This window comes from Orbicella franksi, chromosome 6 (genome assembly GCF_964199315.1).
Source record: "Orbicella franksi chromosome 6, jaOrbFran1.1, whole genome shotgun sequence".
NCBI lineage: Eukaryota > Metazoa > Cnidaria > Anthozoa > Scleractinia > Merulinidae > Orbicella > Orbicella franksi.
Genome location: NC_138150.1, coordinates 22,105,388 through 22,131,585, shown reverse-complemented (window position 1 = coordinate 22,131,585; position 26,198 = coordinate 22,105,388). Strand labels below are relative to the sequence as shown.

Below are 26,198 nucleotides of genomic sequence, written 5' to 3'. Positions count from 1 at the left end.
CTATATTTGTTTTTCGGTATTCATGACCGATGACATGTTAAAGTGATGCGAAAAATAAGTTGGAAGAAATTTTCAAGACTTTATGGTGCGAAATACCTGAGTTAACATTGTCAGCATTAGCTAGATCTTGATGTGAGATAAGGAACTGTGCTCAGTGAATTTATCAGTGAGCAGCTCCGGCAGAAATGTTTCATAATCGTTCAGCGAGCCTTGGTGAACTGCACGGAGGTCAAGGTGCTCACGAGACAATTGATGGGGAGGAGGCGACTTTGGAGCGGTCCAAGAGCTCAAGACATTTAACGAAGAAAAAGAGCTTCAAGTTCGGCTCCAGAGATTTTGGCGGAGGAAGGAAATTGGTGAGGAGACCTTCTATGAAGTCTGTATCGAACATGGTTCAAAAACTTATGATTCGAATGTCTGCTGTGCAATTTCCTTCGAATTCTGCATACTCGACGAGTTCGATCGGAAAATTGGACGAGAATGCGTCGTACAAGAAGAAGAATTTCGATGCGGCGGAGGAAACTGCTTCGAAGATTCGGAGAAGTAAGTCTGCTGAGGTACTCAATGTGTCTGGTTTGAAAAATCATGGCAACACTTGTTTTATGAACGCGACTATCCAGTGCCTCGCTCATACTGATTTATTGGCCGAGTACTTCGTTATGGATCAGTATAAAGAAGATTTAAAACTTCGCAAAGGGCAAATCAAGAAGTTTGGAACTCGCGGTGAAGTGACGGAGAAACTAGCGTTGTTACTCAAGAGTTTGTGGTCAAGTCAGTATAATTCGCAAATTAGTAGCGATTTCAAGTCGATCGTTGGAAAATATGGAGTTCAGTACCGAGGTTATGCACAACACGATGCTCAGGAGTTTTTGCTTTGGCTCTTGGACAAAGTTCACGAAGATCTGAATCGAGCAACCAAGCGAAAGTACAAAGCTAACAAGGTGAGAAGCAATCAAAAAACCTAGGTCTATTTTTACGAGTGAACTACGAGTGTCGATCAAATTACCTGCCAAGTGTCATGCAATGAATTTTCATTTCCAGTGACGTTTTGTTCACGATAGTTGGCTAAACAACTTCGTGTTTTTCTTTTTAATAGTACCGTGTTTTCACAATTTGTGTGAGATTTATTGATTTGAGCCTGTGGTCAGATAACATCTCCATGTTTTGGCTTTTTACCAATAGTTAGGATAAGATGTACAGTACTATTTTGTAATTCTAACCCGGGCATTAATGCCCGACATCGCGTGTCCAATATTAAGACGATCCCGAAGCAGATAGCGAATAGGAAATATTTCTTGCAAGAAATCTGAGATATTTGCTGTTGTGAATTTAAATATGTTTTGTTAAAGAGACGAGCATTTGATATCGTTTACTTTGAACGTGTAAAACATTGTTAGTCCACTACTAGTAAGCTTACTTTCTGATCTAACTAAATTTTAAGCCTTACGAAATTTTGAGGCTAGAAAAATCAAAGTTGGGGGACGTTTCTGTCTAAAATAGCTCTCTTCCCTTTGACCCTTTGACAAGAAAATTTCAAGTTGTTGGTCTGCCTTCCGTAACAAAACAGCGGAAGCACAAAGAATTTAAAATATGTCTTTTCATTGATCCACTTTGGATTTCACATGGATGGTGTTTGAACTTAGAATAATATTCACGGTCGTGTATTTCGTTTATGCACCCCATGCTGAGTTATAAAATAATGGGCAACAGCTTGAATGAAACAAAATGGTCCACTCTGGTCTGTGTGATTAGATTTATCAATGTTCGTTTCCATTGTCGAAGAATTATATCATTAGCACTGCTTAAGGATGTGAAATTATCGGCGTTTTGTCATCGACGAACATGATTTTCATGAAGTTATTTTTAGCTGTGTCTTTGAGGAAAAATATTATTATCTCAGGTATGTGGATAATTGTATGGAGTTGTTTTTCAATATCTGTCAAATATCGACCTCTCTAGAATGATCTCAAAATGAACAGTGTATTGTTAGATTACCTAACTTGATTTACATGCATGATACTGAATGTAGTTTACAGTTGTTTGTTTGCATGTTCAATGGGGCTTGATTTCTCCAGCTTCTATTTTGAATTCAAGCATCTGATAATTTGCATTGTGTTCCTTTCCCTAATTTGTTTCTTTTTCTCTTTTTTATTTCACATTTAGAACATGATTGTTCACATAAATTATGTACCCTGTAAATGACAAAAGTTTCATTCACTTTCAGTTGATATTAATACAACTTGACTAAAGACGCATAATTCTAAGGCTGGAACTGCACCGCATATCCATATACCATTTCACGGTTTCTGACGCCACCTTATTTGGAGGGGGAAGGGGGGGGGGGGGGAGCAAACACTGCAAAAGTTACAGTAAATCTATGGGGAAAAACTTGAGTTCTAAACTATTTGTGAATTAAAACTAAAGATACTTATTAAAAGAATTTACTGATTGCATTTGAGGGAAAAAGCCTTGCTAGAAAAGCCACAATTGAGGTTTTCATTTTTTCATACCTTTGACTGTAAAACTGAGTCGTGATTAGCAGGAAAATCTGGAGACATTTGTGTGAAAAACTGAAAGTGCAATTCCTTGCCTCACGGCAAATCTACATGTACATTCTGTAAATTTGACCAAAAAAAAAAAAACCTCAAAATACTCAGAAAGTCAATCACTTTCAACTTGTTGGGCATCAAACTTTTGACTTTTCTCATAAATTTACTGCAATTTTCGCTGTCTGCTTCCCAAGCAAGATGGTGCCAGAAACCATGAAAAGGTCTATTTTCCTTGGTACTTTTTCATGATACATTTTTAGGGTTATCAAAAGTAGCTGGCTGCCAACAGTAGTTACTGCATATTTCATGATCTCAGCCAGCTTCTCAGATGGGCTATTTACCTGATTCTTAGAAAAAGATGAAAAAAACTGCTTAAAAAATAAAAGGAGGTAATGGAATTTATAGTATCACAGTATTGCTATATTCCCCAAACTGTGGGATGCAGCTTTTTTAATGTGCACTGTATTTGCTATTTATCGCTCTTTGGGGTATGCATGAAATTTGCAAATAAATTATTTGTTATTTTGCTTAAATGCCAAACTATGCAATTATACTGAGGTGTTGATAATTCTTGGCATGCTGAAGAATATTAGGGCCTTTTGAAGTTACAGTTTGTTATGGATTTTCATCATAGGGGTATTTGAAGAATGTGTTTACAGGCACCCCTAATGTCCTCCCCTTTCCCTTTGAGCAGATTTCAAGATTAGAAGATGGTATCTGCAAAATTCAAAACGTCACTGTAGCTTGAAAGAAACTAACCCTTAGATTCCATTTAAAAACTTGTCCAAAAAAGTAAACAAAAGTTTTAAAGTGTTCCACTGCTATTCATAGCCTGCTTTTGGAGTCAAGTTACTTGTGTGGCAAATATTGTAAAAGTAAACAGTTTGTAATCTAAAATATGTTTTCAAAACACAGCCATAAATGTTCTATAATACTGTCACTAACAATTACTAAATTGTTTGAGGAGGTAGTTTCTTTGAAAAACATTTCAGAATAAAAACTAGCAGTAAAAAACGACGTTTCAATCTCTCTGAGATCATTTTCAAGTTGAAGAAAAAACGAATAAAATATACATATACAACTGTATAAGAACAAATTAGGGTGTGAGAATATCAAATGATAAAATATGTAAATACAAGCGCTAAAATGTAAGTGTTAAAATAATAAAATACTATAAAAAAAACGGTCAGATTCAATCTGTGCAAAGTTATTTATATAGGGTTTTTTTTATAGTATTTTATTATTTTAACACTTACATTTTAGTGCTTGTATTTACATATTTTATCGTTTGACATTCTCACGCCCTAATTTGTACTTATATATGTATGTTTCATTCGTTTTTTTCTTCAACTTGAAAATGATCTCAGAGAGATCGAAACGTTGTTTTTTACCGCTAGGTTTTATTCTGAAATGTTTGAGGAGGTGCCAGGCTTTTGCTTAAGCAGTTTTTGAAATTTTGTAATTTCAGGAAAGTTCAGGAAGATCAGATGACACCATTGCTTTGGAGGCTCTTGCTAATCACACACGCTGCAATGACAGCTTTGTTCTGGATTTATTCCAAGCTCAGTATCGATCATCACTCAAATGTCCCAGGTGCCATCAACAGTCTACAACATTTGATCCATTTCTGTGTCTCTCACTACCCATCCCACAACGGGAAACCCGCCCCATCATAGTCACCACAGTGTTTGTAAATTCATCCAGAGTTCCACTTCGTATTGGTGTCAGCGTACCCTTACATGGAACAATTGCTGACCTGCGGAATGTGGTGTCAGATATGACAGGCATCAAACAAGAATCTCTGATCCTCACAGAACTTTACTATGATGGATTTCACAGAACATTTCATGATAAGCAATCTTTGAGCATTGTTCATGAAGGGGACAATATTTATGCATTTGAAGCTCCAAGTGGGCTTTTCCCTGAGATGGATGCAGATGTCCAGACACCTGTCATGGCAGATAACAGTGGACCAATTCAAGACACCATTCTTATCCTTGTGGCAAACTGTCAGGGCCCAGCAAAAACTTCATCAAGTAAAAGGTAACATATAAAAATAATTATAGGGCTTCCACATAGGGTAACTTGCTGCTGAGGTGGAGTTGCCATGCATCTTGAAAGTTCTTGAAATTTAAGATCATAAGATATTCAAGGCCTTGAAAGTTTTGAAAAGGTGTTTTAAAATCCCTGTAATTATTATTTTGTTGTTTTCAAAAATAAAAGGTAAATAATAATTACATGTACATGTAAAAATGTGGTATTTTCATGACAAATGTTTTGTTAAATTAGATGGATGTCCTTGAATGCAGAATTTGTCCTGTTTGCAACTGGACACACTGAACTTTATGTTCACCGTTAAAGAATTCTGTTTTACTGCTTCAGATTTGGTCTTCCCTTCATAGTGAGAGTTCTCAGGGAACTGAGCTATGAAAGACTGCATGCAGCAATCTTGAAAGCCATGGCAAGGATTCTGTTGGATAATGTTTCATCGCAGGTAAGGAAACGAGCTGGAGGAATAACAGGGTTTTCAATAAGTTTTGAAATAGCCATCTGAGGTAACTAAAGTAGGCAGCAAACTGATGAATTTTTTTAACAATTTGAGTGAAAATACAGACAAAGTAAGCGGCGGTAAGACGTAAATTCTGACAAAGTAGGCGGCGAGTTTCGCCGGTTGCCGGCTTCTAATGAAACCCCTGGAATAAGAAATTAAGTTTAACTGTTGATGGTTTGTTCTTGTAGCATGGCCATCAATAAAATGCTTTCATTGAATGTCTGGGCTTTGCAGTGCAAATCAGTAGAGTGTGAACATATTTGAGTTATTCATGTGTTTTGATTATTCTATCAAGAGGGAAAACCACAGGTACAAAACCTTAAAATGGTTAATTGTCAAAGGCGTGTGGTTTAATCTACGATCTTGCACCACAAAGTGAAATCTACCTAATGTGTTCTATGAATCACCTTTTGGATTTGCAGAGCAAGTGCTTGACTATTAAGATTTGGTGACAAATGTCTGATTTCGGTGACTCTAACAGTACCATACAACGCCTGAAGTGTTGTAAGGTCTGTGTTAAGTTGGATACATTGTATCAAATTATAATATTATGATAAGTATTTTCTTGATACCCAGTCAACAAGTCAAGACAAAGCACATGAATGCACAGTGGTTACTCCTTGGGCACCAATCACCTTATCCAACCACTGTTATTTGTCCTTTCCATTTACATAGTCTGTACAAGGAGATTATAGTATTGATGTATTGCTTCAAATTAATTGTTGCTTTAGGTTAAGAAGCAAAGGTTGCTGTTTCGACTGCGTGTAGTCAATGGCTTGCCTGGGAAGAGTGCTCTGTCTCCAGAAGTTGATCATCCTTTGTATCAGGCTACTGTGGACAAGTAAGTGGTTCTGTTTGTGCCGCAATTGAGCAAGAACAAGACCAGTAGACTGGAAACATGTCGAGCGTTTTCACGTGACATCATCAAATTCTCAAATCCAAAACTAATGAGCCACCAAAGTTTTCATTGTAATTAGGCATAAGAGGTGCTAATTTTACATCTGTTTAAAACTTTCCAGCTCAATAGCGTCTTTCATTTGGAAACCAGCGCATTTTGAATTTCAGAGCAATGATGGTGTGTGACATAAAGCTGTGATTGCATTTGCAGAAAAATATGTATTTATCTCACGATTTTTAGCCATTTAAGACGTTAAAGTATTTGGAAAAGTGCTTAATTAATTGTTTGTTTGTGTGCTCAGTGCAGTCAATCAGTTGCTTAGATAGCCAAAGTAAGTTCCAGATGTTGGTTTCACTATATTGGTGTCCCACAAAGGAACACCTTAAACCTGGAGAGCTGTCTTCTTTATTTATCTTCTATAATATCACAATTTCTTGACTTTATCCACTGAATGGTTTTCAATTATGTTTTTTATTGCGTGACAGTGAAAATGCTCTATAGCATAGAGCTCTATATGTAATCAGCTGTTTAAAGCCCAAGGGTTTCATTACCATTTTTAGCAGGAGGACAACTGGTTTTCACCATCGGCCAAAACTTTTGGTTTAAACCTCTTGATAAGATTAGCTTTCCTCTTGATGGTCAAACCATGCAGGCAAAATCATCCTCTCTCCCAGTCAATTTGCCCTTATTGAAACCCCTGAAAGCTATTAAATGGCTTATGTGGCCAGAGCCAGTTACTGTAGTTATGTAGCAAGTGACTATAAGGTACCCTGACGATTCAATTTAGTACCCTCCTCCTCTTAAATGCCCTTTTTAATAAGCTCTTCCCATTGAGTGCCATTGCATTAATAAATGCCCCCCTCCTTCCAATAGGCACCCTGATAGCTAAAGTAACATGGGGAATTGACATAGAACAGACTGATCAGATCAATTCTGAGGTCTGCCATCTCAGCTGAACGTAATGTTCACTGAACATGATGACTATCAGAGCCCCCATTGTTACACATCGTGAATTCAATTATTAGTTTTGTTTTGTTTTGTTTTGTTGTATTTTTTTCCCCACTCATTTAAGTGTTGTATCACATTTTGGGTGTATATGCTAAAAACAAAATAAGTGCCCCTGAATAAGTCCCCTCCCTTGAACTACCAGATGTAAATTATTGTCCCAGGAACTAAATCAAATGTAAATTAAACACTACTGTAGCTAAGGTGGCGTAAGCAAGCTGGTAAAATGTGATGTACTGTAAAATTTTTCATCATGAGGTTCTCATATTCTATTGCGTAACCATGTTAGGTACTGATCAGTGATACATGTACATGTACTGTATGTTATGTGAATATGATATGTATTGTTGTGCTATAGGGCACTCATGTCTTGTGGATCAGGCAGTGGACCTCAACATATCAAGATGATTGCTGAATGGGATCCAGAGACAAGAGTGAGGTAAATCTGGAATTAAATGTATTATTTTACTTTACCATGTTATGGTAACAAAATTTATATATCAACTAATGGTGCAAAGGGCCTGTGATGTAGTACAGGCTGTCTACATGCATTGCATGCCTATATAACACAGTACATGCGGTTGAAGCTCTTGTAAGCGTCCACCTCAGAAATTCGAAAAAGTGGTCGTAACTAGAGTTGGTCGCTAAGTTAGAAGAATGAGCTCTCCTAAGCGACCGCATGGTAAATCAATAGAGGGTGGCCGCTGATGGGAGCTTCAGAAACTCATTAATAATTCATAAAGAAAAAGCAAAAGAAATCAATGTTTGATGAGTGTCTTTATATCTGATCTAGATATGGCTAAACTTTATGTTCAATTTTTTAGACCAAAATAACTATAAGCGCAGTATGCAGTTTCATTAAAGTGTAGATTTATACGTAAAAGACTCTGAGTGGTTGCTTACAAGAGCTTTAAAACACGAAGGAAAAGTCCAGTTGGGTAATCCCAAAAATAGTTGCAGTCGCTTACGAGAGCTTTTCACTACAATGTTTAAGTCACAGTTTAAATGGGATTTCACAAAGGTGGTCTTAACTAGAGCTGGTCGCTTACAAAAGTGGTCGCAAGGAGAGCTTCAATTGTATTGCTTTTATATCATTTTGCATTTTTCATGGCCATGTATTGTGACTTTGAAAAAAGAAAACTAAATAAATTTTTCTTAGAACTTACAGGTCCATTTAAAACCTTAATTGTTTGCAACAAAACAGGTGCTAGTCATATTTTTACCATTAAGCGGGTTCATGGGCCTGCGATTGGTAGCAATGCAACATTCCAGCATTAATCAAATTTCTAGAACTCATAGTTTAGTGGTAGTCTCTTTGACAGTTTGGAGAAGAATTGCATGTAACATTTCAACCCTTATTTTTAAATATTGCTGAATTTGACAGTAAGTTAAATGTTCTCTTATTTGCACTCACTGTTTAGCTTTGTGAAGTCCAGTGTTTTGCAAGAAAGACCAGAGGAACACTGCAGTGTCCGCGAAGTGGAGTCACTGCATAACAGCTCACATAATGTTGAACTGGAAGATTGCTTTACGCTTTACACCAAAGAGGAGAAGGTATCAAACATATCAAACCTGCAATTTTAGGTGTAAGAAAAATTAACAAAATAGTGATGCAGAAGAAGAGCTCCATCAGAGCTCAAGAATACAGCAGTTTTCAGAGTGATTTGTAATATTATGCTAGTCTGAGAGTTGTGTCAATAAATCCTGTTGGACAAAATGTATTAATAGTTATCCCTCTTGCAAAATGCAGACTTTTACTTTAAAAGATGAAACACTTTTGATTTCATATGCTGACTAAACTTCGGTTTTAGAATCTTCAGATTCCCTTTGGTTTCTTTGCTAGTTGTATGCATTCAAAACCCTGCTAGAACTTTCCAGAAGTTTTACTGTACCAGTTTAAACAGGTTCTTGTAGATTGCATAGCAAGTCCCTCATCAGCTTTGTAATTGTGTCAGATTAAAAAATTTGTCTTGAATGTTTACTAGTGGTAGCTTGTTGTTTGTGGTTTCTTGTAGATGGCAAGGTGGTTTTGATGTGTTTTTCAACAAATCCATCAGGAAATTATATGAAAAATATCTGTCTTATGACAGTAAATTGATGATCAGAATTTGGCTTATTTCTTCATTCAAATAGTCCTGAACCACTTTCTAGATAGTCCTACATTTGTAACCATTATCCTACTCTGATAAAAATAGCGGCATTGTGCATGTATAGCGTGATGATGGTTTTCAGTTTTTCTGGCTATACAGCACAGGCAAATGCTCATTTCAATCAGGATGAATTTTGTATTACCGAGTCTGAGGAGTTCACCGGAGGAAATACCACTTAGCTTAGACACAGCTAACCAAGCTTGTGACATTTTTTTCTAGCTGGGCACTGAAGATGCTTGGCTTTGTCCTCGGTGCAAGAAACTACAACAAGGAACAGTGAAGAGGCTGAGTCTGTGGACTCTGCCAGAGGTGTTGGTGGTTCACCTTAAGAGGTTTAGGCAGGTCAGTTGTTACATGGCACTTCATTCATCACTTTACTTGGTAGAGTACCTGGGCAGAAAGTGCCAGCCAGGGTTAAACACTAAACAATCATTTCTGAAATTTGTCTCCTGCGTGGAAGACGTGATGACGTAGTGTTTAGTGCATTAGACTCTGGATTGAATCGTCTGGGTTCACTGAGGCCCTGACTTGGACTGGTATCTCCCATTTAGGGCGGGGAGGGGGGGAAGAGGGGATGTAACAATCAGTCGCTTCATGCTATTGAAATAGTAATGAAGCTCTGTCTTGACAAGTCACCTGGGGTGAAGGCAGTCTGTTCTCCAATGTTAACAGGAGTTACGTAGGTCTTAGTTAATCTCGAGAACAAGTTTAATTTCTTTGCACCCTTAAGGGATCTTCAATGTTTATTGTTCAATCCAAATTAGCGCAAACATGAAAACTTCTCATCAGCTCTCAATCGAAACATATCACTAGGCAGCTTTACCTCAGAGCAAACAACAAATCGATTCTCTCAATGAAACATCGTTGAATTTCGAGTACTACAAAGCAAAATGAGTGATCAGTAAAACGCAGCATTTCATGTTTTCCCCAGACCTCTGCCGGCCGCACCAAACTCCACACTCTGGTGGACTTTCCACTGACGGGCTTAGACATGAATGCACACTTAGAACCCCGCAACAAAAGGTCCTCTCCAGACTCCCACTCCTTAGGATGGGGTACGTGGCGGCGTCACCGCGCAAATTCCGTCAGTGGGTGTGAGGAAAACCTATATGACCTGTACGCTGTGTGTAACCACACTGGAGGAATGACAGGCGGGCACTACACGGCGTACTGCAAGAATCCTGTTGACGCCACGTGGTACCTGTTTGACGACATGCGCGTGGAGAGGATAAGTGAGCGTCAGATTGTCACCAAGGCAGCGTATCTTTTGTTTTACGCCCGGCGTAACGTCGGGTCGTCTTCGGCGTCCGAGTCTTCTTCGGGTTCCGACCACTGGGCTTGGAGAATGCCGCAATTTTCGTACGAATCTGTGCTCAGTTCTCGCGATGAACTCACAAAAAAAGAGGAGAGTGCGACAGGTAAGACTTCAATTTTTTTTCTTTGTTGTTATTGTTTGTTCTCGTATACAAGTGAAAAAATATATGATCTTTCATATGTTCACTTGTAATCTTCACCATCTACGGGTATATTACGAACTCACAACGTGGCCATCTCCCAGATGGCTTGATAGCTCAGTTGGTAGAGCACTGCATCGGTATCACAGAGGTCATGGGTTCGAATCCCGTTCAGGCCTGAATTCTTTCAGGCTTAAATTTCACAACTGCTTAAGTGTGCATGTCTTCATGTCTGTTCTCGTGTTCAACAAAGTATCTGCGTTCTGACATTTTCAATTTAAAAGAGCTCAGTCACGGTATTTTGAGTTGTTTTGGCCACGTGCAAAATTACCTTTAAGAGATGGAAAAACACCAAAGAGAAAATAATTAACCATAAAGGAACAAGGAGAAGACTGCCACGGATTACAAACGACGAACTTTAGGTTAAACTTTTCAAGATGCACAAACCGTGACGTAGCTCGTTTCAGTTGCAATAACTTTTCTACCTGTAGTTGTTGTCAAATTTTAACTGATTGAAAAATTCCCCATTTCGTGACCTCTTGTATGTAGAGTGATCTCTTTTCAGTTGTTGTTGTATGTTGTATTTCCGCGCACTTCTCATGGCTAGCTTACAGCGTAAGAGTCTAATTACCGATCGTAGCCAGCTAACTCTCTTCCATTGTCATTTAGGAAATGACGATTGTTGATTTGTTCTAATGGAACAGCTTCGAACAACTGTAAGACCGTTTAGACGTTGTAAATAAGGGGCCATGTCGCAACATGCTAAAATCGTTTTCTGCAATGCGAAAAAAACCCTTTGAATAAGGAAATAATCGTGTAAAAAGAACAAATACAAAATGACAAAGATGGTTGTAATTTGAATAGATTTAAACGGATTACAGAAGAACCATTTGTAAAATTGAGGGTATATCTATTCATCACATGGCCCCTTTATCGAATCTAACTAATTTTAGTGCTGACGCTGATCCGCATCGAATTTCTCCTCAAAGTCACACTCTCAGGTCTTGAGAATGTGGTAAATGATCATAATCAGGGGTTTTAAGGACTTAATAAGGATTTTTCTGTTACTTTGCAGGTAGACCTACAAGTCAGTCGTACAGTTCCCTGCCGCAAATCCACGCACACAATACAGCCAATAAATGGAGCAGTCGAGAAAACGTGATGACTGAATCGTGCGTGTAACTGGAACTGCTGGGGGACTGGGAACACTTGGTATCGTTTGGGATAGACAACAAAATGGCGTGTATTCGACATAAGCTTAGTCTCCTCCGAAGCCGTTTTCGGGATGTCATGCATCGTTCGAGCGTTGCGTGACTTCCGAAAAAACGGCTGTGGAGGAGACTAACATAAGCTCAAATATTGTTTCAAAGCAGAATTCGGAGGCCAGTGTATTGTCGTTTTTCAGGTACTATTAACTTAGGAACAAACCTGACGTGTGCTGTATTCTTGTTTTTAGACAATTACGAGCTTAGAATTCAACTCAAAATCTTGAGTCGTAATCAGTTTACAGTGATGAAAAGTCTTATCACTTGGGTGTTACCGCCATTTTGGAATGCGTCTATCCAAACACCGCCTTTAAAAAGCCCAGCCGAGATACTCGTAAAATGTACGTTGCAACAAGGTCTTTTTTGATCCTTGCATGGTTAAAGCCCGTAGAATTTCTGTCAGTTTAACCCAATTAATACGCAAACCTTCTGAAGCCCCAACGCGAGGATTAGATACCACGGTTTCCTTTGGGCAGAAAAAACAGAGTGCGTAATAAGTGATCAAGCCATAAGGCTATTTAGAGTAAGAGGTTGGAGGAAAGGTGGGAATTGGCGGTCGGGAGAAGACAATCAGTATGAGTAATCAAACGGTGACGAGTGAAATTAGGAAATAATTTCAAGCGCGTTTTGTCCAAATTCTAAAAGAACTACCGAGCGAAGGAAATTGTTGGAATTTTGACAAAACGCGAGTGATATTATTCTTTATTTTACGAGTATACCATTTAATTACCTTTTAATATCATGGGTGGCAAATTACGCATACAATCGTGGGTTTTTTTATTTCTCTATTGTATCGAGAAAATTCGGGCCAAACATTGCCACGGCAATTTTGTAATTTCACACGTGAAATTAGAAGTTAATGCTGAAATTTCACGGCAAAAATAAGGAGTAATTTGTCACCCATTATATTACTTTCGTTAACAGGCGAGTAGGTTATCATTTCACTTGCTTCACAGGTCTAACGGAAAATACTTGTCACGTTGTGTCTCTCCTCCCCATTTCCCTCCTTTCTCCTCCCTATTTACCTAGGAATACCGCAGTTTCTTGAAGCATCTTTCGTGCCTGTGCGCAAACTTGTATACGCAGGCTTCGATTTTGTACCAAAATGCTTTGTGTCTAGCAAGAGATACTCGTTCAGTCTGAAATATTTAATTCTCAAGAAAAATCTTAAAGGAACTACGTCACGGTTTGCGCCTTTTGAAAAACTTGGCCTAAATTTTTCAAGTTCATCGTTTGTAATCTTTGTTAATCTTCTCCATCCTTAGCCATCCTTGTTCCTTTATGATTTAAGCGGTAGAGCACTTTTTCCGTGTTAACATAGCCTTTATCTAAACACGAAGAGGGTTGGGAGAATTCGAGACAGTTATACAAACGTTTGCTTAACTTTCGAGATTCTCTAAGACCCCCGAGTGTTTAGATGAGGCTATGTAAACACGGAAAAAGTACTCTACTACTTTTATAAACTAATTCTCAAGAATACGCGCGAATCTGAAACGGCACAACCCTGTTTACATACTCTCATCTAAACACACCTATCGACCAATGAGAGCGCGCATAATAACTCAGTTATTGTATAATTGTTGTTATCTCCTTGGTGTTTTTCTATCTTAGTAAGCTACTATTTTCAGGTAATTTTGTGCGTGGCCAAAATAACTCAAAATACCGTGACTGAGCTCTTTTAATTTTAGTGAAACCTTTTCTCTTTTTGAAGGTTAAGGATTAAATTAGAGGAAAATACCTGGAACCTTGAAATGTCCGCAGAATGAATTTTGTTAAGTGCTTAGACAGAGTCGCGCATTAAAATGAATTAAACCGAATATTACGAGCTTTCGAATGGCAAAATTATCAAGAGAAGTAACACTGTAAATAGTAAGTAGATTCGCGGTGTGGAGAATATTATTTGTTGAGGCTCAAAGCTCCAATAAAATGCCGCTATCTTTGATAAGGCATTAGAAAACCCGAAACGGGTAACCTATTTTCTACAATTTTTGACGCAAAAATTAAAGCCAACAACAACAAAAAACACCGCCCTGCATTGTAAATAGTACATGAAGCAAAGCACATTCAGAAGTTTGTAGCCCCTTCTGGTTGGCCAAATAAGATTTTGACTTGTAATAAAGTTATTTGTATAAGAGTTGTACTGAAGCAAGTAACGCATAGTTCCTCATCGACTTCTCTTCAGCCACCGCTTGCTAGTTCCAGTTGAAGCCTTCCTGAAGTTAGCCACCGATCTCCATTTCTTCCTCTGGACTGCAAGCTGTATATCCCAAGCGTACCTGACTTAATGGTGAAGAAACGGTTCTTTCCATTGTGTTAGCCCGCTTTGCAGGCGCATATTTGCGCGCGAGTGCACATTTTCGTATTAGGCCGCTGTCTTGTATTTGGTAACTGTGGAGGGTTGGGGCAAGGGGAAATTTGCCCAGGGAGTAGACGGCATCGAAAGCCTGGTCTATCGAGCGTTCCGTTCCAAAAAAAAAAAAAGCGCCTGCACTACAGGCTACATTGTGTCAGAGATTACCTCTTAAAAAGCTGAATTTGTTCAGTTCTTTCTCAGGCGTTACTTTTTTTTGTTTTGTTTTGATCTTTTGCCTGCAGAACACTACATGGTGTTTAAAGAAATACAGCCAATTAGAACACAGAAAGCCATTGTATACTTCACGGAATTACGCCCAACCTTCCCATCGTGCGCAGCGATCTTTTTCGTTTGATACTGTATTTAATATGGCATGGTGTAAAATAGTTTTACAACGTTTTCTTGTGATATACCATGGAATATCCCTCGTCACTTGTATTTTCTTGGTATACACGCGAGAATTTTATACCTTGCGACCCGTGAGATATTCCGTTGCATTACTAGTATGTATTTGTATATATTTGTGTTATTCTCTTGATATATTTTAGCAAAAAGTGTGAGAATATTACAATGGCTACCCTTACATACGTATGTTTCGCCCCTGCCAAGGGACTTTCAGAGGCCTTTCAGCTAACTCGTCAAACATCGCTGGCATTGTTAGAAACCTGCGGGCAGGCTTAAGGGTTCATACGCAGTTCCTATTGCAGGGCATATAATCTGACAGGTTTTGTGTAGCTTACACGAAGTGTAATCCACACTTTGTCTTCATCCGAGATATTTCTTTATTTATTTGTCTACGGGAGCTAAGCGCTTGTCACGTGTTCTGCTGAAACCAGGTTCCGGTTAGTGGTCGGATGAAGTCGGCCATATTGGTCGTGGCGTAGAAAGTTTCACTTTTTTCCCCTGCTTTCAGTTTTCAAGGTCGGTCGTGATAATTCAGTTTATCCTAATTACAACTAAAACTTGTAACCCATACATGTACGCACTGCGGACCTGTTTTTAAGAAGTACTTTCCTAGAACCTGCTTTTTATTTTGCCACAAGAGTACTTTTTATTATGTGTTCGAACGTGCCCTCTGGAGTCGGTAATTGCTTGCATATTACCAATCTCGTAAACAGGGTAGTCGTTTGTAAGTAATAATGAAACTGCCCGGGAGGGGGGGGGAACTGCCATATAAAAGCCACGCCCACAAAACAGGATGTTGGTGTTCTTTCCAAAATTTCCGAAGAGCACCCCCGTCTTTTTTATATGGAAGTACCCCCCCCCCCCCCCGGGTGAAACTAATGCTAATGTTTGACTCGAAACTGTGAAAGGCTTACAGTGATATTTAACGCAGAAAGTAGTGACTTCACAAATTTCCCAACCCATAAACAGCCTTGCATCTCTCCATCACTGTTACACCACGGTACCTCCCTGGAATGACGTTTACTTTTCTTTCACCTGCGTTTTCGGAAAGCGCCGAGTGCATTTGAGCTTTGCAATGGCGCAGTTGATTAACTGCAGCTCAAAAATACAGACAGATATAAATGATCCCCGAGAAATTTGATTTGATTTATTTATAGAAAGTTACAGAATTACCGATACCAGAAAAAAAGTACTTTAGCTTGGCGTATACACTTTCTTACGAATATTTCATCAGACGTACAAAATGTCCTCTCGAAAACAGCAAAATCGTGTCCGTATAAAATTCTTATTTCTCCGATTGAACTCAAATGTTAGTGTTTTTAAAAACATTTGCGGTGAACAACTGAGGGTCCTTCTTCGTCGTATTCTTGTTTGGAAATCAACATCTGTGGGAAGGTGGACAGCAAGGCTAAGATAGATCCTCCGATCCATACAGAGTATTTACGCTCAGGAGGAGCAATGATCTCGATCTTCATTGTGGGTGGAGCCAGGCCAGTGATTTCTTTCTGCATTCTGTCAGCGATTCCTGGGAACATACTGGAGCCCCCAGACAATACTATGTTGGCGTATAAGTCCTTACGGATGTCCTCGTCACACTTCATGATGGAATTGTAGGTGGACTCGTGGATGCCTGCAGCTTCGATTCCAAGGAAAGAGGGCTGAAACAGGGCCTCAGGATCCCTGAAGCGCTCGTTGTTAATAGTAACGACGGCACCGTCGGGAAGTTCGTAGATCTTTTCTATGGTGGAGCTTGAGCCAGCAGTCGTCATTTCTTTCTCGAAGTCGAGAGCAACATAGCAAAGTTTTTCTTTGATGTCACGCACGATCTCACGCTCGGCTGTGGTGGTGAAGGAGTAGCCACGCTCGGTCAGAATCTTCATGAGGTAGTCTGTCAAGTCCCTGCCGGCCAAGTAAGGACAAACGACGGCATCGGGAAGAGCGTAGCCATCGTGGACGGGAACTGAGAAACTGACCCCATCACCGATGTCTACAACATTTCCTGTTATACGACCAGAGGCGTAAAGAGACAAAGCAGCCTGGACGGCAAGGAACACCGCTGGCGAATGGAAGGTCTCAAACATAACCTGCCCGATTAAAAAAAAGAACAAATTCACCTCGACTCCTTCTCGGTCCATAAACACGCAAAAGACTGACTTGGCCAATATCCAGCCATCTTGACCGAACAAGCTTGGTCAATGCACAAATTTACATAATTCAAAATTACACTTAGACTTGGGTACAATAGTATTCAAAAAGTCTTGTCGTTTTAGGACTTGGTACATTACAAAGTTGAACGTTGTGTTCAAATCAACAGCAAGAGTGATTCATCACTTGAGAGAAGTGTGTGTACCTGGGTCATCCTTTCTTTGTTAGCTTTTGGGTTTAGCGGAGCTTATGTTAGCAGAACTGGGTGTTCCTCGGGAGCTACACACAGTTCGTTATAGAAGGCGTGATGCCAGACCTGAAATGAAGGAAATTCACAGTAGAGTAATGTCCGAATATTCGATAATTAAAGCAGCAAATTTTGGTTACCTTCTCCGTGTCATCCCAGTTGGTGATGATGCCGTATTCCATGGGATATTTCAGAGTCAGAATGCCTCGCTTGTTCTGAGCTTCCTCGCCGACGTACGCGTCTTTCTGACTCATACCAACCATCACGCCCTGATGTCTTGGGCGACCAACGATGGAGGGAAACCCTACTCGAGGAGCATCATCTCCGGCAAAACCGGCCTTGCACGTACCGGAGCCATTATCCACAACTAAGGTAGCACATAAAAACAACTATTATTCAAGTCTATGCACCGACCAATGACGCTGACACCAATGAAAAAGACGGGTTCTATGAACTACTGCAACAGGCGTATGACAGGACACCTCGACATGACATCATAATAACTATGGGCGACTGGAATGCAAAGTTAGGGCACCAAATGGAGGGCGAAAACGGAGTGGTTGGTAAGCATGGTTTAGGAAGCGACAGATCTGATAATGGTGAGAGGTTCATAGAGTTCTGTGCGGCCAACAACATGGCCATCATAACGACCATGTTCCTCCACAAAGACATCCATGAGTACACCTGGACCTCTCCAGATGGAAGAACAAGGAATCAAATTGACCACATAGCTGTTAATGGTATATTTAAGAGATCGGTACAGGACGTCAGGGCTTTCAGGGGAGCCGACATAGCTAGTGATCACAACCTGGTTGTTGGAAATATTCGATTGAAGCTAAGTGGGGTGGTTAGAAAGCAAGGCGAAACGACGGCACGGAAGTATGAGCTGAGCAAGCTGAAGGTGCCTGAGATTAAACAAAGGTTTGTCTTAGAGCTTAAGAACAGATTTAGCTGCTTGACAGAAACTGAGTCAGATGAAACAGGAAACGATGACTCCCAGAATGCCGAAAGCGTCGAGGAGAAATGGTCGAACATCAAGAAGGCCTACAGCGAAACGGCATAGTCAGTTCTTGGTCATAGACAAAGGAAGAGCAAGACTTGAATAAGTGCAACAAGTTGGAGAAAAATGGACGAAAGAAGGAAATTGAAGGAGAAGATGGAAGAGACAAGATCAGAAAGGATAAGAGAAAGAAGGAGAATAGAATACAATGAGAAAAACAAGGAAGTAAAGAGAAGCTTGAGAGCAGACAAGAGGGAATGGGCAAATGCGCTTGCAAGGGAAGCCGAGGAGGCTGCAAGGAATGGCAACCTAGCTAAAAGCGGTGTACGAGGTAACGAAGACGTTATGCAACGACCGGCCACGAAGAATGAACATGGTGAAAGACCAGGATGGAAAGCTATTAACAACAGAAGAAGAGATCAGACATAGATGGTAAGAACATTTCGACAATGTCCTGAACCGGCCTGATCCAGTAGCCCCCGCAGTTGTCGACGATAGGCAGCCAAACGAAATAGATGTCAGCGACGAATGTATCACCCGACAGGAATTAAAGCAGGCTCTGAAGAACATGAAGAATGGCAAAGCAGCTGGAATGGATTCAATCACAGCAGAACTACTGAAGGCTGACATAGAGACAACTGCGTGCCTCCTAGAAGACCTATTTCGCACGGTGTGGGAGACAGAGGAAATCCCGGAGGACTGGAATTGTGGTCTGATCGTTAGGCTTCCCAAAAATCAATCAATCAATCAATCCTTTATTTGTTAGAGCAGGTTTATAATTACAAGATTGAATGAACAATATTGAATCGGCAGCCAAAAGGCTGATATGGACCTGCTTATAATAGTAAAATAACTAAGATAAAAATAAAACAATAATTAGAATTAAAATACCTTATTAACTTAATAATAAATAAAATCATCTGTCTTGTTTGAAATCAAAATGGCTTCTTTATGAAAAGAAAATTGGAGGATGTCTTTAGAAAAGGTAAACGGGTAAAGGGGGAACCTTACTGACTGCGGCAACTGGCGTGGAATAACGTTGTTATCTGTACCAGCGAAAGTTATGGGAAGAGTAATTATTATTAGACTGCATGATGCAGTGGATGGGATGCTAAGGGAAGAACAGGCAGGTTTCAGAACTGGGCGAAGCACGACTGAACACATCTTTGTGCTGCGAAATGTCATCGAACAATCGCTGGAATGGAATGCAAGTCTGTATACCTGTTGTGTAGATTACGAGAAAGCATTTGATAGTGTCCACCGTGAAACACTGTGGAGGATAATGCAGTCTTATGGAATACCATCAAAATTCATAAGAATGGTCAAATTGTTTTACAGTAACACCAAGTGTGCAGTGATCGATGGAGCAGGCAAATCGGATTGGTTTACCGTGAAAGCAGGAGTGAAACAGGGTTGTGTAATGTCAGGGTTTCTCTTCCTGCTGGTAATAGATTGGATTATGTGTAGGACTACCGAGCAAGGTAATACAGGGATTCGATGGAAGATGATGCGACAGCTTGAAGACCTAGACTATGCCGATGACATTGCGCTCATTTCCAGCACATGGACGCAAGTAGAAACGAAGTTAGAAAGACTGGGGTGAAGGTACGGGTTTGAAGATAAACGTCGACAAAACGAAGGTGCTCAGACTCAATGCTAGGAGACAAGATCCTATAAAGATAAACGGCACTGACGTAGAGGATACAGACAGCTTTGTCTATCTAAGGGCCACTGTTAACAACTTGGGTGGTGCCGAACAGGACATTCGGAGTAGGTTAGGTAAAACTAGAAGCGTTTTTCATCGACTTTCCAAGGTGTGGAGAACAGGTGAATTCCGCCGAGAAACTAAGATGAGGATCTTCAAGTCAAACATCATTGCTGTCCTGTTGTATGGATGCGAGACTTGGAGAATGACAAAAACGGATGAAAAAAGGCTTGACACCTTTCTTCACAAATGCCTAAAGAGAATCTTGAAAGTCCATTGGCCCATGCGTGTGCCCACTGATGAAATTCGGAGAAGAGCGGGAATCGAAAAGATCAGTACACAAGTACGACGCAGGCGATGGAAGTGGATTGGTCATGTTCTGCGTATCGGACCAAACCGAAACCCACACCTGGCATTATCCTGGGCACCAAGTGGAAAAAGAAGTAGAGGACGGCCAAGGGAAACATGGCGGAGAACTGTGGAGAAGGAACGCGCTGAGCTGTGACTTACATCGTGGGCCGCAGCAGCAGCTGTGGCCAAGAATAGGGACAGATGGCGAGCATTGATCTCTGGCCCTATCCCCCACTCGGGGGCAAGGAATTAAGCAAGGTAGCGGCCATTTTACTGATATAGAGCGCGAATTCAGCAACAAAGTCAAGAGTCACCTGTGTAGATCTAAGTGTGTGAGGTTTTTGGCGGTTTGAAGACCATTATTTTTCCACCAACGCCGTTTCTAATTGGCTGCTTTTGATCATGTGACATAATGACTAAATCAGGATCTACCTTACGATCATTCACTGGTCTGAGTTGTTTTGTTGTGCGTTCATTTTTGATTTGTATTTAGCTTGTTGATTGTACAACGGATTACTTCATCTTAACTTTCTAATCCCTTGTGAGACGAGTCCACAAAGAAATAACAAAGAGACAGAGAAATCTGAAAAGTCAAAGATTTGCTTCATTTTGGATGCGTAGTTGAAAAAAAATTAAAGTCTACCCCTAGAATATCGAACTTTTTACGCTGTTCCATACAAACTACACAGGATTCTTAAGTTGTCAACCCGTATCTAATAATACTATCCCGGTGGTGCGTGATCATATAAGTAAACGAGCGTACATGCAGTAATTGTCCTTGTATATAGACTGAAAACAATAGTTTATTTGGGTCTGTTTACGACGCTTAGCCTAAGTTAAATTTCTCGAAATTTTGCGAGAGCGTATTAATCTGAAAACTTGCCTTCTAGAGCAGTTTTCAAATGAGTGTCATAAAACCAGAACCAAACCAATCACTTACCAAACTCAGCCAATCTCAAACCAAAACCAAAGTAATTAATTACCTGATTACTTTCGACACTCAATTAAAAACCGCTCTATTCCTCCCAAGAGGGGGGGGGGGGGGGGGGGACTCCCATATATAAGGGACAGGGTTCTCGTCGGAAATTTTGAAAACTGACTCCCAAGAGAAACCAAGACCCTGTTTTGTGGGCGTGGCTTGAAAGTTTTTCACCCCTAAGAGGTACCAATTCTAAAACAACACATTATCTCCTGTCATATATTTTTTGGCTCATTACCCCACGAAAAGGTAGCTTAGAAGCTCCTTCTGGACCTTTTGAGGCTGAAGACACTTAGACGTGCCAAACCGCATTTCTAACCCCTAGATGGTATGACGAGCACCTTCGTCCTTTTTTTTTTTTTTTTTTAAGTACCCCCTGGGTCTATTTCTTTTGACGTCTGAACGCAAGCTACCCGAAAACACGACGACAGGCGTTTTTCAGCGATCTCTCCTAAATCTGATGTTTTTAAAATATTCCTTTTGAATCGATAACTTGCCCAAATGCTTCTTTTTCCCTTTTGTCAATATATTAATATTCTTTCGTACAATTCTAGTAGCCTCTTACTAACCGAACGCAAGGGCTGTACCTGGAAATATTGATCCGTTGTTGTGGCAGTTCGGATCGACCGAGCTCAGCGAGGTCTGTACAAGAAAAGACGAGGACCAATAAACCCCAGTACGACTCTAACAAGTTAGGTTAGTAAGAAGTTTATTATATATGTGGCACTTGTTTGAATTTACCGGATTTCGAAAATACAAAAAATACACGGCTTAAAACCGTTTCGCTCCGTATGGTAAAATCCCGACCAAGAGAGAGGCAATCAGAATGCTCAGATTTACCTGAAAACTACTTTGTCATGTAATAAAGCAGCATAATGATAACAACACGAGCAACGAACAGTCGATCTCATTTCTGCATAGTTTGAGGCCCAAAATAATGATACAGTCGAACCTCGATTATCCTGACTCGTCGGGACCTCGGTAAATAGTCCGGATAATCGAGAGTCCGGATAATCGAAAACATAAATATTAATGAGATAGAAATGTAAACAAAAGGTATACAGCAAAGAAAACATCATTTTAATTGTGAAATCTACACAGCCTGTATGTATTTACAAGTAAAAACTTTCAGTTCAGGTATTTACAAAGGTCTAAAATGTTGAGCCAATCAGATTTCAGCTGAACGCATCAGACTATTTCTTTGTCTCGTCGCACTTGCGAATTTTGAAAAGCGCTCAGGATAATATGCTGTTTCAACAGTCTTTTGAAAGGATTATTGGGCTTTTTGCGACTTTGAGTTTTCAAGATCACAACTAATTAATATTCATGAAAAAATTGTGACCAGAGAAAAAAGTCCGGATAATCGAATAGTCCGGATAATCGAGGTCCGGATAATCGAGGTTCGACTGTAATGTCATTTTTTCATTAGACCGAAAAAATGGTCGTTGTAGAGATGTTTGCCGTTGTAGCGGAGGTGGCCTTTAGTGACGGTTCGACTGAAAGCATATAAATATATATGTAACACTTTTTGAAAGATATATCAATAAAACAGATACCAAACAGAAACAGAGACCAACGGCGCGCGATACGGATCAGGTTTGTGACATTTTACAATAACAAAATGGCCAGGGGCTTTTTATATACTGTTAAGCTACCGTTCTTCCGTCGCTGATTAACTGGCCGTGGTCGAGAAGTTATTTTCAAAGTTATAATCAAATGCAAAACCCCAAATTATTTTCTCCTTTACCCACCCCCTACCCCTTTGCGCTCATAAATCTCTCGCGTCTTTTGTTTTGCTCGCGCGCTCGACCATGTTGCGAGAAAGAACACGAACAAACAAACAAATTCTGAACATGCCAAACAGATTATGAAAATGTAGTTTCTTGGTGTTGCCGATAGCGTGATCATCATATGACGAGAAACAAAAGATTGAAAATACAATAAGCAATTCTCAAACCACAGCAAAATAGCTAACTAACAATAGTTTCCACAACACCGAGAAGTAAGAGGTTTAGTAATTTGCTGTGGTCAGTCAGCACACTGATACATTTTAAACTACAAAGGTTAAAGCAATAATATTTCCCCCACAAAAGAAGTTATTTTCAGTGAATTTCAAACGAATAACAATGGCTAAAGCCTTTTGTCAGTTGTCAGTAAATCTGACTACAAATGTCAGTTGTCAGTTGAATTTTCGGGTATTTCAGTGTCAGTAATTTTTTCCGCCATTTGTGAGGTGTCAGTTAATTCCATCCAGACCTTCAGGTCGCGTTGTCATTCTGTACGTAGACTTTGAGCTACTTTGCAGATCGAAGATGGAACAAAACCAGAGCAGAAGGCGTGTTCACCAGTTCCTTGAAATTCTTGCCACTGGGACGAGCGTATCCAGATCACTGACAAGAAAACTCTCTGACCGTTCAAAACTTATGAAGCAAAGAAACAACATTCGTCAGACTGGCAAAGTCTCTTGAGGCCAAAGAAGCTGTGATTGACATTATTGAGTAAGAGATGCAGCTGGCTTGAATATCAACTGGTGTGAGGTGTCATTTTGCCTTTTATCAAAAATGACAAAAACTGCCCCTAAAATTATTAAATCAGCTGCGCGGGAATTGAAAAAACATTCGATGAGTTTTTTTTAGACCTAGCCCTCAATGAGATTAATCCATATTCAACGTAATTTCCGGAGTTTCAAGGCTTAAAAAAAGTTTATCGCGTGTTTTTTTAATTCCCGCCCAATAAGTGAAATCTTTATTTGTTATTTTTACACTATCCCGTGGACCGGTCCGTAGGGTAGTCCGCGGACCCGGTCCGCAGTGGGGGTCAGTGTTTCCGGGTTACCCAATCAACTCGGAAATTGAAACTTCAGTTTTAGAGCGGTAGGCACCAATAATATGAATGTTTGGATTTGGTTAGCTTAAAACCATTACAGCAATTTCTAAATAGTGTATATCAAATAAGACATAGAGTTAGCCAGGATAAGCGAGAATTTGACTTGAGTTTTGTAACTTAACGGTAAGATTTTCTGTTTATGTCGTTTGGCCTTCTGTTTTGAGTTTGAATAATCTCAAGGTCCTCAGATACACAAACCAAAAGTAGTTTAAAAGAACATTTGTATACAAGATAAATTTATACTTCGGTTAACTTTTATAACCTTGGGTTAGCGATGACCGGCTTCCGAACAACCTGGCCCTGTTTTCAACAAGTTAGTCCGACATGAGTCCGCGATCCAATCGAAAAACCAGCATTTGGTCAACGGTCAACTTCAAAAATCACGTGACCTCAATGAGCTCTAAACTTGAGCCCGCAATATGATCACATGATACTGCGGATACCTTGTTTTGACAGGTGTCAATTGACCTTTAACATAGAGGGACGTCACAAACCGAGGGTGCATGTCTCTGTCAACCTATTAGCTAGAGTATGGCCGCCATCTTGCACGACTCCGTCGTCATCGTTCGTACGCGCCCACGAGCAATACTGCTAGCCATGATAACCATGAGAAAATCAATTCATGGGCTTCCTAATTCCTTTTCTTTCCTTATGGGTATTGCCTGATTTCAAGCCGAAAAGGACTAGGTATGAGTCTGTAGATTAAGGGATTAGCAACTATTGATCCACATAGTCAAAAAGAGCATATCGAGATTCACAAAATCCCCAAGTTTAGTGTTAATCAGGCTAGTTTTGACTGAGATACAGCCATTTAAAAATGCCAAAATTACACAGAAATATTTGGTCATCCGGACACAGCGTCCATACATTTTTCTGTAAATTTTGATGTTTTCAAATGGTTGTATCTTGGTTACTATTGGGTCTGTTTGCACCAAACTTGGGGATTTTGTAAAGCTTGGTGTGCACTTTATGACTATGTAGATCAATAGCTGCTAATCCCATAATTTGCAGACTCGTACCTAGTCCTTTTCGGCTTAAAATCAGACACAGGGGCTTCCCGAAGCTTCCGCTAAAATGCGCGGGAAATCGCTTGCAACCGCGATCTTCTGGCCTCAGCGGTTCACCAAGTTAAAGTATGCGTTTGTTTACCAACCGTTTCCAAAATGGCGGATCTTCCGGTTGTAATTTGAAGTTGGAAAGTTTGAAGATTCTGATGGAATGAGAAGGGTAAGAAGTACAAAATGAGTCTAAATAGAAGTAAAAGACACTGGAAGTAATGATTCTGGGAAAATTAATTGAGATTTTGTTCCGTTTCTTAGGGTGGCGATACCTTCCCTGTAGCAGGGTCCGGCCGTCGTTCAGCCGTAGGACGCGCGGGTAATATAAAAACTATTTTGCTGTTTGTACTTAATCTGTTAATAGTAGTTATGAATTTGATCAGACAACTTTGGAATTTGGAGCAAAATCTGTAATGTTGAAAATAACTGGATTTATTTGGACAGGCAACGTTAACTTAACTACTGTTACGAGTTTAACCTAATTGCTCTTCGGTCAATGTAAAACGCAGACAGCGAACTGCAGAGCGGGGATAAAATGCATTGTACCCCTGGTCTGCAGTCTGCATTTAACCCTCAGTCTGCAATTTGCAGTCTGCGTCTTACACTGACCGAACTGTTGGCTGGGGAATTTGACTACTTTTAAATAGTTTTCTTTTATCAGTACAGTCGAACCTCCTGTTAGAGACCAACCAAAATGTCAAGCTTAGGTGATCGCTTACAGAAGGTGGTGGCTTACAAGAGCTTAGACCATACTGGGTCAAAATTTTGCCACACTAGTGTATGGTGAGCAACCTGCAAGAAGTTGTCGGCTTGTCAATGCAAAAAGAAGCTCTTGCCTGTGCATTGCATTGCCAATGCCCATCTAAACCCATGCAATAACTTATAGTAGCCAAAAAGATCTTAAAGCTTTTCAAAGTATTTATCTAGAGTATCATGCTTCTTTTCTGATTAACTACCTAATAAGGCAAACAGAACAAGTCTCATGATAGTTACAAACTGAATCTTAAATGTTACAAAACCTGTCAAGTTGTTGCTTATGGAAGGTTAAAAAGAAAAGAAAATTTCAAACTTTCATCTCTAAAAGTGGCTGTGGTCACTTTACAAGAGGTGATTGCATAGAAGATTACGACATCTTGAATGGTACAACACCTTGTTATTGAATTTCTGCTGTATTATCTGTCGAGTGGTTGCTTACGG

General features: G+C 39.9%; 3 protein-coding genes and 1 pseudogene across 4 annotated transcripts in view; 3 read left to right on the top strand and 1 right to left on the bottom strand.

Annotated features, from left to right (window-relative positions):
- On the top strand, positions 1 to 14,009 carry LOC145491242 (ubiquitin carboxyl-terminal hydrolase 31-like). Its single transcript, XM_081470396.1, has 9 exons — positions 1 to 941; positions 4,018 to 4,592; positions 4,932 to 5,043; positions 5,832 to 5,941; positions 7,362 to 7,442; positions 8,425 to 8,557; positions 9,373 to 9,495; positions 10,085 to 10,571; positions 11,683 to 14,009. Exons 1-9 carry the CDS (start codon positions 186 to 188, stop codon positions 11,787 to 11,789), a joined length of 2,484 nt encoding a protein of 827 aa, XP_081326522.1. The 5' UTR covers positions 1 to 185; the 3' UTR covers positions 11,790 to 14,009.
- A 1,874-nt stretch (positions 14,010 to 15,883) lies between these two features.
- On the bottom strand, positions 15,884 to 17,387 carry LOC145490004 (actin CyI, cytoplasmic-like; annotated as a pseudogene).
- Positions 17,388 to 19,872: 2,485 nt separating this feature from the next.
- On the top strand, positions 19,873 to 20,232 carry LOC145490518 (uncharacterized). Its single transcript, XM_081469627.1, has one exon. It carries the CDS (start codon positions 19,873 to 19,875, stop codon positions 20,230 to 20,232), a length of 360 nt encoding a protein of 119 aa, XP_081325753.1.
- Positions 20,233 to 24,837: 4,605 nt separating this feature from the next.
- Positions 24,838 to 26,198, top strand: part of LOC145491183 (uncharacterized) — a 43,677-nt gene continuing 42,316 nt past the window's right edge. For both annotated transcript variants that reach the window (XM_081470334.1, XM_081470333.1), the window contains exons 1-2: positions 24,838 to 25,170; positions 25,263 to 25,320. In XM_081470334.1, coding sequence (XP_081326460.1) covers positions 25,162 to 25,170; positions 25,263 to 25,320 — 67 coding nt within the window. In that variant the 5' untranslated portion in view covers positions 24,838 to 25,161. The remainder of the gene's footprint in view (positions 25,171 to 25,262; positions 25,321 to 26,198) is intronic.

Excerpts from the sequence above, each read along its gene's own strand:
- LOC145490518 (XM_081469627.1), top strand. The coding sequence starts at position 19,873 with ATGAGGATCTTCAAGTCAAACATCATTGCTGTCCTGTTGTATGGATGC.
- LOC145491242 (XM_081470396.1), top strand. The coding sequence starts at position 186 with ATGTTTCATAATCGTTCAGCGAGCCTTGGTGAACTGCACGGAGGTCAA. Across the intron at positions 942-4,017 it reads GAAAGTACAAAGCTAACAAG|GAAAGTTCAGGAAGATCAGA; the intron begins GTGAGAAGCAAT and ends TTGTAATTTCAG. Across the intron at positions 5,942-7,361 it reads TATCAGGCTACTGTGGACAA|GGCACTCATGTCTTGTGGAT; the intron begins GTAAGTGGTTCT and ends GTTGTGCTATAG.